The 16,643-nt window shown below is 32.0% G+C and overlaps 1 protein-coding gene across 1 annotated transcript in view; it reads right to left on the bottom strand.

Annotated features, from left to right (window-relative positions):
• The window catches only part of LOC129230442 (protein O-mannosyl-transferase Tmtc3-like), a 108,084-nt gene that overhangs the window by 25,320 nt on the left and 66,121 nt on the right, over window positions 1-16,643 (bottom strand). The window contains exons 13-16 of the mRNA XM_054864841.1: window positions 13,219-13,353; window positions 10,361-10,443; window positions 10,210-10,282; window positions 4,064-4,150 (exon numbers count right to left, since the gene is read on the bottom strand). Of these exons, the coding sequence (XP_054720816.1) occupies window positions 4,064-4,150; window positions 10,210-10,282; window positions 10,361-10,443; window positions 13,219-13,353 (378 nt within the window). The remainder of the gene's footprint in view (window positions 1-4,063; window positions 4,151-10,209; window positions 10,283-10,360; window positions 10,444-13,218; window positions 13,354-16,643) is intronic.

Raw genomic sequence — 16,643 nt, 5'->3', positions numbered from 1 at the left:
AGATTCGGATTTATAGTCTCCTGAAATATCCTCGTAAGCACTAAGGTTAAGATTTTTTGAACTGTTCCAAACTGAACAAAAAATTGTTCAAATCAAAAAGATCTATTCTATACGTGTTTTTTAATAAAAGATTTTCCCAACGAAGCAAATCTGCCTTCCAGTTCGGGATTTTATTTTTCTCTTAAATTTTGCGTAGGCACTCTTGTTCAGTTTTTTTAAATTATACAAAATTGAACAAAAAATTGTTCAAATTACAAAGCGAAATATGGAAATGAGGTCAACTCGGCAGACAGACCAATATACACTCATTTTCCCAACTTATAACCCTACATTCCAATTTTTGGTTTTTCAGCATTTATTTAATTATTTTATTCGTTTTTGTCTTTTTTTTTTTTTTTTTTGTTAGTTTTTTTTAGATAAACTAAGCCTTTTTTCATGCTTTTTTCATCTTTTTTTTTTTTTTTTTTACTTGAAAATAAGCTAAAAAGGAAGTAAAATGAGTTCGTAAACAATAGCCCTTCTAACTTTTAAAAAAACCTTGTTTTTTGTCCACTTTTTTTTTTTTGGACATAATTATCGTGTTGTTGTGATATTTCCCAAAATGCTGTCTAATTGCTTCTAACACATTCATTGTTCAAATTTTTGTAGCATCGTCGCGACGGAAATACAAGATGTTGCGATGGATTTAAATTAGAGGACTTCCCTTGAGATTGAAGGGTAAAGGCCTCGAATTCATAAATGTTGCTCTTTCAAGACATTTTAGCCTCTTATCAGGAAAATTTTTCAAATTGCAGTTACTAAAATGTGTTATTTTTTGTTTTTTGAAAATCAGGTGCCGTTTGCAACTTGCGCTATTGATTTAGACAATCTTTAAAAAAAAAGCTGATAATGTTAAATAACTTCAGTATCAATAATTTTGAAATGAGTATAATTATAATATACAAAATTATACTATAATGTTCATAACAAAACCAACACGATGCAAAATATTTTAAATAAAAGAGTTGGCAGAAAAATTTCTGATGAAGCGTTGACTTTAATTCTTTTATAAATAAAAAAATTTTCTGAAATAATTTTCAATAAAAAAAAATATTATGCATTACTAGTTTTGTTAGTTTACTCAAATAACTTTTATCTGTACTCGTTGTTACATTTATTTATTTATTATCTAATAAATGCAATCAAATTTTGAACAGAAAAAAAAGAGTTTAATTCAAACAAAAAAATCTAATTAATACTCCCACGTTATTTTTAAAATAAAAATATTTCTGAGAATTTAATTAGATATATCACTGGAAATATCGCGTAGAAACTACTACGTAATCCGTTTAGTAACTTCTACGAATTCCCACTTTGGAGAAAAATTATCTTTTTAGGAAGTCCCGGAAAATAAAATGCTAAAAAGGTACAAAACTCGGAAAGTTTTAATTTTAGCATATGGGAGCTTCTCTGTCGTATTTCTCTCAGTTAATGAAGCAGAAAATAATCTAATGAGAGCAAAAGTATGCACGTATAAGAAAAACGAACCATGTTGCATTTCGAGAAGAATTTTAAAATGAGAAACATACTTTTATTAGAGTGCGACCATTTTAAAAGAACCGAAATCCGTTACGAAACTTTCCTTGAATAAGTGTGCTTCTTTCAAAATTCTTGAAGTGTTATTTAGAGGCATGGTGTATTTCTCTCAGTTTCGATTTTTTCCCTTTGAACTGGAATTAGTTTAAGGTATAACTAATGCCATCGGAGTCTTTTCTTGTGTAAGAAATGAGGTTTGCTCTATATATTTCTTTCAGTACAACAACTTGATTTTTTTTCTATTTCCATTGCCTTACATATTCTCATATGTAAAAGTGAACTCTCTGTTCGAGTAACGCTCTGACATCATCAACAATGAAATTCGCGCCATAGCGTGATAATTTGATAATAGTTTTAGGCAATGTTTGACATGCAGGGCAATGCTCTACTTTTAAAATTCATTCTAAATTAGACAAACAACCTAAATATTACTCTTTCTTCAATATTCGTTGTACATCTTAAAAATGAAAAATGAATGTTAACTATGACATAAATAGCACATTTTGACTCTTAATTCGTAGAAAAAAAATTGAAGATTTTTTTTTATTAAAAAGACTTTTATTCCATAAAAAGACTACTATTTCTTTAACACTTCTATTGCAATCATTTTTTCAAAAATTTAAAAACTTTTTGTGTCTAATCTTCGTTAGATACCAGAGAATGGTATGAACTTCCAATTTGTAAGTATGAATTAAAAACAGGTTTTTATGGGTAAATGTTTGCAAATTTTACCATTGAAAACATGGTTTTTTGTCACCCCCCCCCCCCCCCAACTTTAATTGATCATTATTTCAAAACCACACATTGCAGAACATTAGCTTTCAGATGTTTAGTATCACAGTAATTTATTCACTTACCCTTTTTGTAAAGTTTCAAATCAATCGATATAATATTTTTTTACAGAGCTGCTTCCTTAGGTAAAAACTTTCAAAACGTGGTTAAGATAAAATCAAGAATGCAAAAATTAGACAAAGAAAATTCATTTAAAAAAAAACTACTACAGATTTTAAGCATGATTATTTTTCCGTTATTATCCTTATCTCATACAGTTTTTTGTGACGTTGTTAATACAACCCCACGTGTGCACCTTTCGTAGTTCTGAGAAAATTTAGACGGTTTCCAACTTTGTTTCAGGCATTATCTTGATTTGACTTGATTCTCTTAACGCCTAGTGGCGCATGAGGCCGCTTACGTGGCATTTCATCCCGACCGGTTTAATGCCGCCTCCCTGGCACTCCCCCAGCTTGGCCAACCAAAGGCATTTCTTTCTTGTATGGTCATCTGACGCCAGGTTAGTTTTGGACGCCCGCGCTTTTCCTTGCCATCAGGGGTCCACGTGAGAGCAGTTCTTGTAGGGTCTATACGTTTCAGGCATTAGCGCAGACAAAATTAACTTTCTGGAGGGTGAGTGTTTTTTCACAACAAACCTGATGTGGATATAAACTGTCACGATCGAATTAGCAACATGTATTAAAACGAAAAGTGTCGAGGGGCTGACACTCACCTCCCCCCTCTCTGCGCTTTTGGTGTTCTTTGCTTTATTAGACACCATTTTCTGTTTTCGATGTTAGCACCTTTACTAACACAGTGAAACCCCGATTTTACGTTTCGCAAGGGACTGGATTTCAAAAACGTAAAATACGGGAAATACATAGCAGCAAAATTGACGATGAAACCCAATGAAAGAACTTTAAATGCGGGGAAAACGTAGTTTCGGGGTGAGGGGCTCAAAATCAGGGTTTCACTGTATTTTACTAACGGGGGGGGGGGGGGAATTGATAAGATGAAGATTAAAGCAATAAAAAATTAATTCTGTATTTATCTTAAAAATAGCTTTTTTTAAAAAAATACAATTTAATTATCAGTGCAAAATATTATTTACACCTTGTAGTATATACGTTTGGATGTGTCTATGTAATGCCAGCATTATACATGACATCACCCACAAACTTAGAGTTGAATATCCCTTCAGACAAATTATCCATACGGAATTCTATAAAAAGATCATCCTGACAATTTAAGCGTATGGCTGTAAAAGTAGGTATTTCTAAAACCATTTTATGAAAAATTCACATATATGCTGCTAAAAAAAAGAGTTGCAATAACATTCCCTGTTTTATTTAAATCAGTTACGGGACCATTTTGAAACTATGACTGCCTGAGGTTGTTGTCCTGCCTAAATATTGCAATGAAACAACTGAGAGGAAAAAGGCATTTGCGCAAAAATTGAAAATGGAGATACCTACTTTTGCAGCGGCACGTTTCAATTATAATCGGTTGGAAGCTCAATGAGTTTGACTTGCCAAAGAAATTAATTCTTATTTTGCAGAAGTCTAGGTTTAGAGAAGTATTTTTTCATTTAAAGAATGCTTTCCATTCGCTTATCTTATTTTCAGGTCAAGTACTGTACATAAAAATGAAAACAAAATGGTAGTTTCGTTTTTGAAATTACTTGTTTTACAACTGAAATTGTAGCAATACTACGTACCTCGTGATTCGGATTTATTTTAAGTGCCTTGTCAAATGACATCATTGCCATGTCTCTTTTGTGTTGTTCCAAGAAAACAACTCCCAGCTGAAAATTATAGATTTTAAATAAACAAAAGAAAACAAGTTAAGAACAAAAATATTTCATACCATTCATTATTCTTTTACATTCCGATTCAAGGAAAATTATTCCTATCTATTAATATTCTTGAAATCTACAGGTATTTTTGTTCTCTTTTTGGTGGAATTCCTAAAGCATTTCTCGAAGTTTCGATACACAATAGTTTTGTTATGACGACTGTTAATGGGTAACACATCTCCGCATGAGTTTTTCAATTCAGGGCTAGCATAAAATAATATCCCAGTTTAAAAAATTTATATTTTATAAACATTACACTTATCACTATAAATGATACATAAAAATAAAGTTGAACTGTGAAAGTTTTTTCAATGTGCGTAACTACTTAAATGTGCACGTTTCGCACTAGCGCTGCCAGAAATTCCTTCTGGAATTTTCGGTCATAACAGTCCTTACACGCATATTAACTACTGCACTAGGATTGGAAACAATGTTAAAACCAAAACCTCTGGTTGGGGGTTTACCTCATTATTCTTTTACATTCCGATTCAAGGAAAATTATTCCTATCTATTGATATTCTTGAAATCTACAGGTATTTTTGTTCGCTTTTTGGTGGAATTCCTAAAGCATTTCTCGAAGTTTCGATACACAATAGTTTTGTTATGACGACTGTTAATGGGTAACACATCTCCGCATGAGTTTTTCAATTCAGGGCTAGCATAAAATAATATCCCAGTTTAAAAAATTTATATTTTATAAACATTACACTTATCACTATAAATGATACATAAAAATAAAGTTGAACTGTGAAAGTTTTTTCAATGTGCGTAACTACTTAAATGTGCACGTTTCGCACTAGCGCTGCCAGAAATTCCTTCTGGAATTTTCGGTCATAACAGTCCTTACACGCATATTAACTACTGCACTAGGATTGGAAACAATGTTAAAACCAAAACCTCTGGTTGGGGGTTTACCTCATTATTCTTTTACATTCCGATTCAAGGAAAATTATTCCTATCTATTGATATTCTTGAAATCTACAGGTATTTTTGTTCGCTTTTTGGTGGAATTCCTAAAGCATTTCTCGAAGTTTCGATACACAATAGTTTTGTTATGACGACTGTTAATGGGTAACACATCTCCGCATGAGTTTTTCAATTCAGGGCTAGCATAAAATAATATCCCAGTTTAAAAAATTTATATTTTATAAACATTACACTTATCACTATAAATGATACATAAAAATAAAGTTGAACTGTGAAAGTTTTTTCAATGTGCGTAACTACTTAAATGTGCACGTTTCGCACTAGCGCAGCCAGAAATTCCTTCTGGAAGGGAATTTTCGGTCATAACAGTCCTTACACGCATATGAACTACTGCACTAGGATTGGAAACAATGTTAAAACCAAAACCTCTGGTTGGGGGGTTTACCTCCAAACCCCCCACTTCGCTGCACTACTGATGTTCCGTAGTGCTGAATTCGCCGTGCAGGTTATGATGATTTATCCGAAACGCGTTGGCCAGCCAGATCCCCAAGCCTAACCCCATGTGATTTTTTTTATGAGGTTTTGTCAAAGACAGTGTTTATACACCACCATTGCCTACAACATTGCAAGAACTGAAAGATTTTATATGTGTAGCATTAAGAAAAATTGACATTGAAACACTCTAAAATGTATGTTATAGTGTGTGTTGCGCTATTAAAGGAGCACACGGTTTAGTTTTATGTATCATTTATAACGCTAAATGTAATATTTTATGAAATATAAATTTTTAAAATCAGGATATTCTTTTGTGATAACCCTGCAATATACGAGTTGCAACAACCCTTTGAGGAATATTTTGGTTATGAAAGCTCTTGGTTCAAAAAGCTCTTGATAATTTCTTGCTTTAAAAATGTGTTCATGAAACGGCAGTTTTTAAGTAACCTTTTTCAAATATTAAGCACTACAAGTTTATGTTGAGCAGGGGGTGTACACAATAATGCTCATAACATCACAAAGGAAGTCTAATCTCTCATGTTGTTAATTTGCAAAATGAACTGCTAACTCGAAAAACAGTTGAATTAAAAATTGTTTGTTATGTTTCGAAAATAGCAGTGAAAAAAAAATCTTAAAAATCATGCCCTACCTACGAATTTGGATAAAGTATTGAAGAAAATTACGGCACACCTACACAAAAAAAGGGAAGAAACACCCTCGAGAAATAAAAATAAGGTATATGTTTTAACGTGAATCGAACTTGAACAATCCGAAGCCAAGCCCTTACATATTGTTCTCCTTCGACTATATTCGATGACGTCAAAACCTTTAGCCAACCTCTGGATGGAATGAAACTTCTAATTTGACTTTTAAAAGACTGTATTTAAGATAACGTTTTTATTCTTCAGTTTCGATGAATTCATGCAAACAAAAATTTAAATATCAAATTTTGTAAAACTAAAAAAAGTGCATTAATATTAAAAGTTATTATTGGAGCAAAGTCACAACATATGAAAGGCCGTTAAATTATGTTTTGCAGTTTTCGATTGCTTAATGACACTACATTAAATGCAATTTATTTAACAATAATAATAATGCTTCAGGTGTTTCTGTTTTGAATTTTAAATTAAATTCTAAAATTATGTTTATTAATATTAATAATTGCCTGTGTCAGTATAATTCCAGAAGTAATTGAACTAGGAATATTTCAAAACACACACATATCAAACATAAAAACAAGTATTTTCTTATGCATAATGCATATACCATTTGCATAGGGAATCACTTACTTAAAGTATTAATATAATAAAACTTTGGTAAGCATAAGCAAAGGTAATTTTCGACATAATTTAAGCTGTAAAAATGATAGTAGTGTATTCCTTTATTAGCATAAAGAAACAATTTTCCGCAAGAAAAGTTCATTTTCATAATAGCTCAACATGTAGAAATCAAATCTACAAATAAATTCATGCTCAATTTCGAGTTTTGTCGTTGAATTGTTTCCGTTACGGTTTTCTTAGGATTGCGATTTGAAAACTTTTTCACAGAAATGTATGTTACTGGTAGTATATATATATATATATATATATATATATATATATATATATATATATATATATATATATATATATATATATATATATATATATATATATATATATATATATATATATATATATATATATATAGGCTTTTCTACAAGTTTTTACCCTTTTAATGTGCTTTTGAAGTGCACTCATAAATAAATAATAGTGGAAAAAATAATGTCCATTGGGTCTATGCATAACCACAACAAACTTGTACTTATCTTTCAAACATGCATGCATGTGTTTGAAAGATAAGTAGGGGAATGTGAGGCAAAGTGAAACATTGAAATATTTACTCCGCTTTTAGAGTCACTTTCCTGGCTATATTTTAACTATGTACTGACATATGTAGTCTATTCCAATCAAGAAAACTTACCTCTAAAAATCAAAGCATATGATAATACAAGCAATTTTTAAAAATTGATACTCAATTTGTAGCATTTTGTTGCAAGTTAAAAATTATTTTGATATTATCAGATGATAAAGTTCTTGTTGTTAACATTTTAAATATTAATTGGTACCTTCTAATATTCGGTGCAGTATTTATTTAGTTAATATTTAGCTTATTTGTCCTTTTAATATTTTTCACAATTAGTCAAGTGCGCGCGGGGCAAAGTGGATGGAGCCAAGTACAATTAGTTCATTTTGTTTACTCCTTGAATCATTTACTAAATCACTTACTCATTCATTTATTAAATAATGAAGGAAAAAATTAAATGAATTAATTGACATTCCTTCATTTAATAATTCTTTATTAATTCATACATTAACTCATTTTCTCATTCATCCACTATTTTAATTGCTCATTTATTTTTCCTCATGTATTAATTAATTAATGTATTTATTAGTTTATTGGTTCATTATCTTTTCATTTATTCAATTATCCTTTTATTGCCCATTAATTTGTTCAAAAATATTTTTCACAATCGAAGAGAAAATAGTTCATTCGAAAAATATTTCATTTTTTTACTTTGCTCCATGAAAAAAAAACGTGAACATTTTCCAGTGAAAAAAGTGAAATTTTTTCTTGAAGGAACAATTTTACCGCCAAAAATTAAAAATAATGTTTCAATGCAAATTTTATTATAAAATACAATGTTCTTTATTTATGTAGGGGAAGGTTGCTGTCAATGAACCGGTTCCATGACTAGACAGCGAAGATATTTCCCATACCAGAGTTTGTGCAGACGCGTGATCAGTTTTAGTACCTTCCTTTGTCTAAAAACAGTCTACTGCAGAGTAGTCAAGTAGCTAAAATTAGTCCATCATATTGTTAATCGGCCAGAAAAGGTGTCTACCATCATTTTACTAATTATTGGATTTTCCACTGATCAATTAAACGTGAACATTGATTTAAAAGAGTGCCTTCAAGTACAATTCCCCATACTTCACGTTTCGTGATGATTCGTCACAGCAGTAACACCTATAAGAATATTCAAAATGACGCAGTTGCTGTCATTGGACAGCTAGGTGTTTTCGCGAATGAACCACCTGAAAGAGTGTTTCATTCATGGAAAGTCGTAGATATTGTTGTAACTTCAGCTCAATTACATTTGACAATCGCTCAATTGTTTTAAAATAAATGTGATAATAATGAAAAGAAGTTTCTCAGTAATTCATGAAAACTCTGACTTTATTAAAATTTCAACTGACCTTTTTTTTAAATAAAATTGATAAAAATTTTAAACATACAGTTTCAAATACTTTTGCTGTTCCAGAAAAATGCACGAATTAGTAAAATATGATCAGGGGACAAGTAAGAGCATGAAACGTGCTACAGTAGCTTACAGAAATGGTGGCATTGACCTTAAAAAAGTTTGCCGACAATATAGAGTCGTGAAAGCAACTTTAAGCAGTCGCATGGAAGATAAAAACCAAGTCACTTATTAGAAATTTAGAAGATAGGCCTTCCGAAATAGGAATGCAATTAGTGACTCATCATATTTTGGAACTGGAGAAGACGTTTTTGGAATGACTTCAGAAAAATTGAGGGAATTGGCCTTTCAAGAGGCTGAGAAAAATAACATCTCCCACAGATTTAACTGAGACAAAAAGTCTGTTAGTACCATATTCTCTGGTAGTTTAAGACTTACGCATATGGTTTCAGTAATAAAATGGTCAATAAGTTCTTTGACATTTAGATAGCAAGTACAATCTTGAGTCGAACGAAAATTTTCAAAATGGTTTCAGAAAACTCCCACCAGTTCAAAAGAGGTTGAAAAGATATTAGCTAAGAATGGTGTTGCACAGATTGGGAAAATAACAAGTGATGAACGAGGTGTGATGATAACAACTGTGTTTTGTGTGAGTGCTGGGGTTTTTTTGTGTTCCTCTTATCCGAAAATAAAACATTTTAGAAAATAAACCTCTTTTTCTATAACTTATTGCTATTTGTAGTGTTTATTGATCGCCTGTTATAAACATTTGTAAGTTACGCATTGATTTTAAAATTTCAGAATGTGGTCCATCGATAGAAATTCGATAGTCCATCCATAGCAACCGGTGTCTATGAATGGACCACATGCTAAAATATTTATTTTTAATTTTCATACCTTATTGCGTATATTTATCATTAAATTATTCCTAGAATTAACGTGAAATTTAAGTTGGATTACCTTTCTAAAAAAATCGAAACATGTTATGTGGTTCATTGACGGCAACCTTCTCCTACAGCAATTTTCAAAACAAATTTCTAATTTGTTCATTTTTAAAAAGCTCAGTCATCTTAACTATTCACTTTGCCCCACATTTCCTTACAGTAACTTACAAAGCAACGTAATAAATGTACATATTTTAAGAGAAACAATTAGGTTTTTTTAGGTAGACATGAAAAGTATGTATTTTACTCGACAGTTACTAGTGTACTTTCAGAACATATGAACGAGAAACTTAATATTTTATAAAAAAAAAAAAAACACTTCAATAAAAAAAAAATATATATAAATTTCTCTCTCATGTATAAGCAAATCAATATTCAATCTCTGGAAATAATGTACTCACGTTGTAATGAATATCAGCGTTTGAATCATCTAATCGTAGAGCTTGCTCATATACATTTTGAGCTTCCTGAGTTCTGGAAAAAAACATATCAAATAATTTGCAAAATAATTTTGCAAGAAAAAGCATAAAAGCTAACAAATGCATTGCTTACTTGTTTAGTTTGATAAGAATGTCACCTCGGTTAATGTATGCTTCGATGTAATCAGATCTCATTCGAATTGCTTCTTGGTAAAGCTATAAAAAGAAAAACTAACTACAATCAACTCTCGATAGCTCGAAGCCCCAAGAGACCGGCTAAAACGTTCGAGTAATGGGATGTTTCCACAACAGTCTCCAGACTTTGGACCCGATGAAAACTTCTAGATAAGGAATATTCGAGTTATACGCTTAGAGTTATCGAAATTTGACTGAAAAGAGTTCGAACACATTCTTGGAATGTCGTTGCTACGTTGAAGTCTGACAAGCGAAACGTAAAGATGAAAGTGACCAAAAGAGACAGAAAGATAGCGCCAAGTTCGAACCAAATATAAGCTTTTACTCGTAGTTATTAGATTTTTCTAAATCACAGGAGGTCACTGTGACCGCCAAAAATGTCCTTATTCGCCAATTTTTGTCTGACGGTTTGTCAAAATCATCATTCAGCAAAATTCGGAACTCCATTCGGCAACATTAGAGTTCCATTCGGCAAATTAAGAATTTCCGCCCGCCAGAAAATTTAACTTCGGGGCATTCCTGCTTTGATACGTAGATGTTTCACTAAAAAGCTTTAAACTTTTTACAGCATGTGTTGGGCATTAATAATTTAAAACACAGTTGCTATTATACTCGGTTGCAACATTTCCTTGTTAATGGAGAAATAAGCTGAGACCAAGGGAAAGAAGTAGTCCCCAGTGCGGTGTCTGAATTTTGGGTGAGATTCGCACTTTCTTTAGAATTCGGTTTAATTTGTTAAACTCATGCATATGTAACCTTTTTTTTTTTGTCATCATTTCTGTAAACTGCTAAATATTTTCATTTTTATGAGCTGTGCAGCGCGGAATATCACATCCGTTTAAATCGAACGCACCAACCAATAACAGTTCACAAGTAGTTGACGATCTCCTCTCATTCGTCAGTAGGCAGCTTGAAATTGTAACGTTTTATCTGTTAACTCGGCTTTTCTTCCGCGTGTCGTGACGTCATTGCCAAGAAACTTTGCAAACAAATATAAAAGCCATTGACATAACAAGCTGCAAGGTTAATGCAAACTATTACTGTTATGACCACAAGTGATTATTCGAAATTCGGTCATGACGCATCATAAGCTTGCGATGGCTGACATTTGATCATAGCACTTAATCAGATAGATTAGAGGATGGTAATATTGAACAATGAACACCATTCATATTTCTATCAATAACTTAACTGGTTTCTGGATAAAAGTCCACAAATCAACAAGGGTGCATACTATAACTACATGTAATAAACTGTAGTGTCATTTATTTCGTTCTCATTTTTTAACAAAAAATAGTAAATAGAGTGTAATATGGGAATCGTCAGTTTTTATGAAACCGACGGCTTAAACCGTTAAAAATTTCAAACATTCGATTTCCTTTGCTGTTACGGAGCAAAGGTCCTCTTCTGGTTCTTTCTATTTTAGACTATCTCTTAGTTGATCCTTCAACTCTTTTTTACATGGGGACACTATAAAAACGATTCAGAAACGTTCCTGGAAAATAATGGGCAGCTGATGTGCCCAATTTCTGCCACTAACATATCTTGGAAAAACCAAGAACGTTTTCCGCTAAAATTTAGCAACCTTCCTGATATTATCCTGGAAGCCTCCCGAAAAATTCAGAAATCTTCCCGTTCAAAGCCAATTGTGTCTCTAGAAAACTAGAGTAAACTTAAGAAGGTATAATAGCTTAGCATCTTCCGGATTTATCAAGGAAGTTCCAAGATTGCAAACATGGCCAAAACTAAGCCAGAATTGCAAGTAAGTAACGATAATTTTACTCACCTGCAATTCTTGCAAAGCAGCCCATACTTATTCGCTCCCTTTGGGAGCTTAATTAGCATTGACGGGCTGTAATTGTACTGAAGCCGATATACTTTATAAATACGTAAAGTAAATCTTTAAACTGGGAGATAAAAATCTTTTTCACAACGATAAAAAGTCTGCATTCATGCAACTTGGAGCAATTCAGGAAACTTTTTGACAATGATACTTGATTTTTCCAGGAAGTGGGTAAAAACCGTTAAAATCCCGAAACGTAACACGGAAATACCCAGTAACGTTTCAGAATTTTTTTACAGTGGAGTAAGATGTTACCAAAGAAGAACCAGCTTTAACGCTTCTGCCGACTTCTGCTTTATTGTAGGTAGTGGCGTATAGGTCGGAAACAAATTTGATGACTTAGACATATCAGGTACCATCAGGACTTTTAAAAGAATAAGGTTGCGTTGGCGAATTGAGAATACTGGGTATTTCATAATACCCGACACACCATCTTGCATGATGAATCTTTATATTTATCGGCAAAACATTTTCAACTAAAAAAAGACCACACTGTCACAAACTAATTGTCTTTTGATGGGGGAACGTAAAATCGGGGTTTCACTGTGGCAGTAAAACTGATGATAGAACCCAATGAAAAAACGTTAAATGCAGGAAAGCCGTAGATTTAAGTGCTGTAAAACTCGGGTTTTACTGTACTACATAAAACTAAATTTTCATTTAACAGCCCTTATGGGCACTCCCTGGAACCTTCCACAGAAATGAAACTTCTCCCTAAAAATGGTTTTGTAAAGGCATAAAGTGGACAACGGTTTAAGTACATGTTTAAGTCTTTATTAAATAAGTATTTGAGAGTGGAAGAAATCCAGGGTAAGAGGCCACCTGTTGCTTTTTCTAAGTGCCCTATTACTATGCATCAAACCACAGGCAATAAAATATTATAAACACTTTGATGAGCTTCTTAAAAAAAAGGAAAAAAAAAATAAGGTGCTAATCATCTTCCTAATAATTACCTTATCCGCTTCATGCAAACGTTTTCCGTTCCTGGAAATAAGATTTGCCAAATTTAGGAAGACATTCAAATGGCTTGGAGCAACACGAGCTTCGTAACCTTCCCCAAAAGGTGGCCGGGGAAGAAGATCTTTAGCCTGTAATCAAATGTGTACATTAAGACCTGACTTAACTTTCTTTAGAATGAAATTCGTTGTTTAAAATGAAAAATTCTTTTTCTGGCTCGAAATGTACGTAAAGAAAATTTTAAAACCTTAAATAACTTGATTAGAATGAAAATGACACGATTTTAATTCTAAAAATCGTTATTAATTGTATGTAAGCTTCAAAGACCTTTTTTATGCCGTTTCTTCGAAAAAAAAAAAAAACTTTGGTTGTAAGGATACAATGTCTAATATTCAACGGCTTTCCTTCAAGAGATCTCCTAATTTTTGATACTCAACAATGTTGAGTTTGACACGTCATGCTAGAGTGTTCTAAGGGAGAGATATTTTTGGTTACGTAAGTTTTTGTGGGTTTTCAAGTAAGTTTTTGTGGGGTTTTGAAAGTGTATATTTTGAAGTTTTTTGTTACATCACTCGACGATTGCCTATTGCACCTTTTGTTTCAAAACTATAAAAAAACGTACATATGCAGAACAGGCTTCCGCCTAGCTAGAAAATGGCCGATAGTTCGAGGCCGAGACAGACGCTTATTTATTTATTTATTTGTTTATTTTTTCAAGCAACCCATTTATTCTAGTGTTTTTTTTTTTTTTTTTTTTTTTTGCACTACTTTAACAACGCAGATATTATTAAGAAAGCATTTAATATATATTTGTTAATTTGGTAGTGGGGCAATACTCGTGTAAATTTCTGCGTAAGATGAAACTAGAAATTAGAACTGTTTTTGACATAGAATCTGAGATGGAACACATTTAAGTTCGTGCTCATTAACTTACATTTTATATTCACTGACGACCAGAAAAGGCTCTATTTTATAATAGGATTGAGTCCGAAATTTTAAAAGTATTTTTTTTTTTTTTTTTGGAAGAGCCTGCTTAAAAACATAGGATTTAAACATTTTTTAAATAATTTGGCAAAGTTTAATATTTTTTAAGAATTATTTTAATTGATACGCAGATTAAAATTCAGTTTTCACACTTCTGCACATGACATCATAAGAGATGAAATGCCATTCACTGATGGCATTTGCACACAGCGCAAATTATCATAACCTGGCAACGCGGTTGACTGCGAAGTGTAAACATTAGCGCGACAATGGAGTAGTGTGCCAAAGTATATCACTTGTAACGTCATAAAGATCGCGCCTTATTTCCAAAATCGGACATTTAAAAAAATGAAATAAAAATTAATTGTTGGGAAAAAAAAAGTTTTTCCTGGCTCCATGTTATTTTTTTGCTTATTCTATCAATTTCAGTAACTAAAAGTAGTACTTTTGATTGAAGGAAACAAGCCCATTACAATATGTACACTATCTTTCCTTGTCGTGACGGGGGTCCTGAAAGTGACATTTGATGCTATTTAAAAACTGCTGTCTTTGTTCTATCATGGACTTTAAGGAACAAATCTCCCATTTATTCTACTTGGAACTTAAAAGAGTTTGTTAAAAATAGATTCTTAATTTTCATTTTACCTACACAAAAAAGATTTTTTTTTTCAATTGCATTTTTTTTCAGTTGTATGTTTTGCTTAACTATTAAATGTTGTTCAAATTTTTAACTCTGTGGATAACTTATTTTTTGATGATTGTTTCGCGTATGAAAGTATCTCTTTTTAAGGTGTTTCGATTCATTGCTGTTCTTTTGATATGATATTTAATGTGAATACAAAATTCAAGGGTGAAATTTATGTAGAAAAGTATCAAAACCTGGCTGCAATCTTTGATTCCGAGCAGTTTAATCTGTCACAAACAAAGTCAAAATTATTAATGTCATTACTGTTTTTTCATTAATATTTTTTTCCGTAAAATACTCCTTATTTCTGTACTTGAGAGCCAGACAGACGTAAATCCAAAAATTGCGATTTTCCGTTTATTACTGCATTTTGTGTATAATATTATTCCGCATAGAGCCATGACAATGAAATTTTAAAAAATAAATTCCTTTATAACTTAACCGGTGCTATAAGAACGTAAGTCCCAACTTTTGTTTGAGCCAGAAAAACGTAAGTCCACTTAACAGCAACTGGCTCTGAATTATTTCTTAATGCATGTTGAGAAAAATATCGTCTGTCATTAGAGGAATAATATTGGTTAAAGAAATGTAAATTAAACAGAATTATTGTGAAATGATTTGTGATAGGAATGAAAAAAATGAAAAGCAAAATAAAGTAAAAGGACGGAAAAGTAAAAAATGGCCTGTTTCTAGACAATGTAAAAGAGACGGCGCGAAGGGAAACAAAACCAGAAGCCACACATTTGTTTTAAATTTTAACAACAGCAAAGAAGTAGTTTGCAAAACTTTTTTTAATACACTATCTCTCTCTGAAACCCTTATGAGAGTTGCTTTCGAAAAAGCCAGCGAGTCTACGTTGGTGATACCAGATCAGAGGCGTAGACGTATTCCTGTAAATAAACTAACAAGTAATAGCTTAGATATAATCAAAACAAACATTTTGAAGTTTCCAGTGAATGAAAGCCGCCACAGCAAGAAAAGATCGAAACGTAAATACAGTCGGACCTCCAAATATCGAAGTAGCAAATTGCCGGAAAAAAATTCGATGTATAGAAATTTCGATACATAGAAACGATCTTATTTTGTCCGAAAAATCTCCTAAAACATTAAAATTAAAGCTAATTTTCGTGTAAGAAACCTAATTTCTAATTTATATGAGCATCGGATTAATTGAAAGTTAATTTAAAAAAATAACAGAAATTACATTTTTGCGCTTTATACATCTTCATTCTTTGTCAATTCAACTTGATCCGCAACATTGAGGGATTTTTGTTTTGACAAATCGAGAGAAAAGTAAAAAATTAATTTACTTAACTTGAATGATTTTTACTGCAGCTAAAACGACTAGGAACGATAACCAACAAACAAAAGGGAATGACTTGAAACTGATTTTACAATGTTACTGGTTACAACTAAGATATTTGAAATAACTTGAGGGAATTTAAGAATTCTAGAACGAAACAACGACCTACACACCCTTCAACCCCAGATTCCTTATGAGTTTCGTAGCAACCTTTAGTGAACATAATTTTCTCCCCTAACCTTTATTTTTCATGAGACAAACAGTCTAAAGAAGAAAAAAAATCTACGAATGTCTCGGAAAAAAATTCGATCTATAGAAATTTTTTCGATATATAGAAACAATTTTTCTATGTAATGAACATAGAAATTTGCTGGGATTTCGATATATAGAAAATTTCGATATGTGGTTCGATATATGGAGGTTCGACTGTACTTGGGAAATCACCTAAA

This window comes from Uloborus diversus, chromosome 9 (genome assembly GCF_026930045.1).
Source record: "Uloborus diversus isolate 005 chromosome 9, Udiv.v.3.1, whole genome shotgun sequence".
Classification (NCBI taxonomy): Eukaryota; Metazoa; Arthropoda; class Arachnida; order Araneae; family Uloboridae; genus Uloborus; species Uloborus diversus.
Note: the sequence above shows the minus strand (reverse complement) of the source record. Positions and strands in the feature narration are given on the sequence as shown.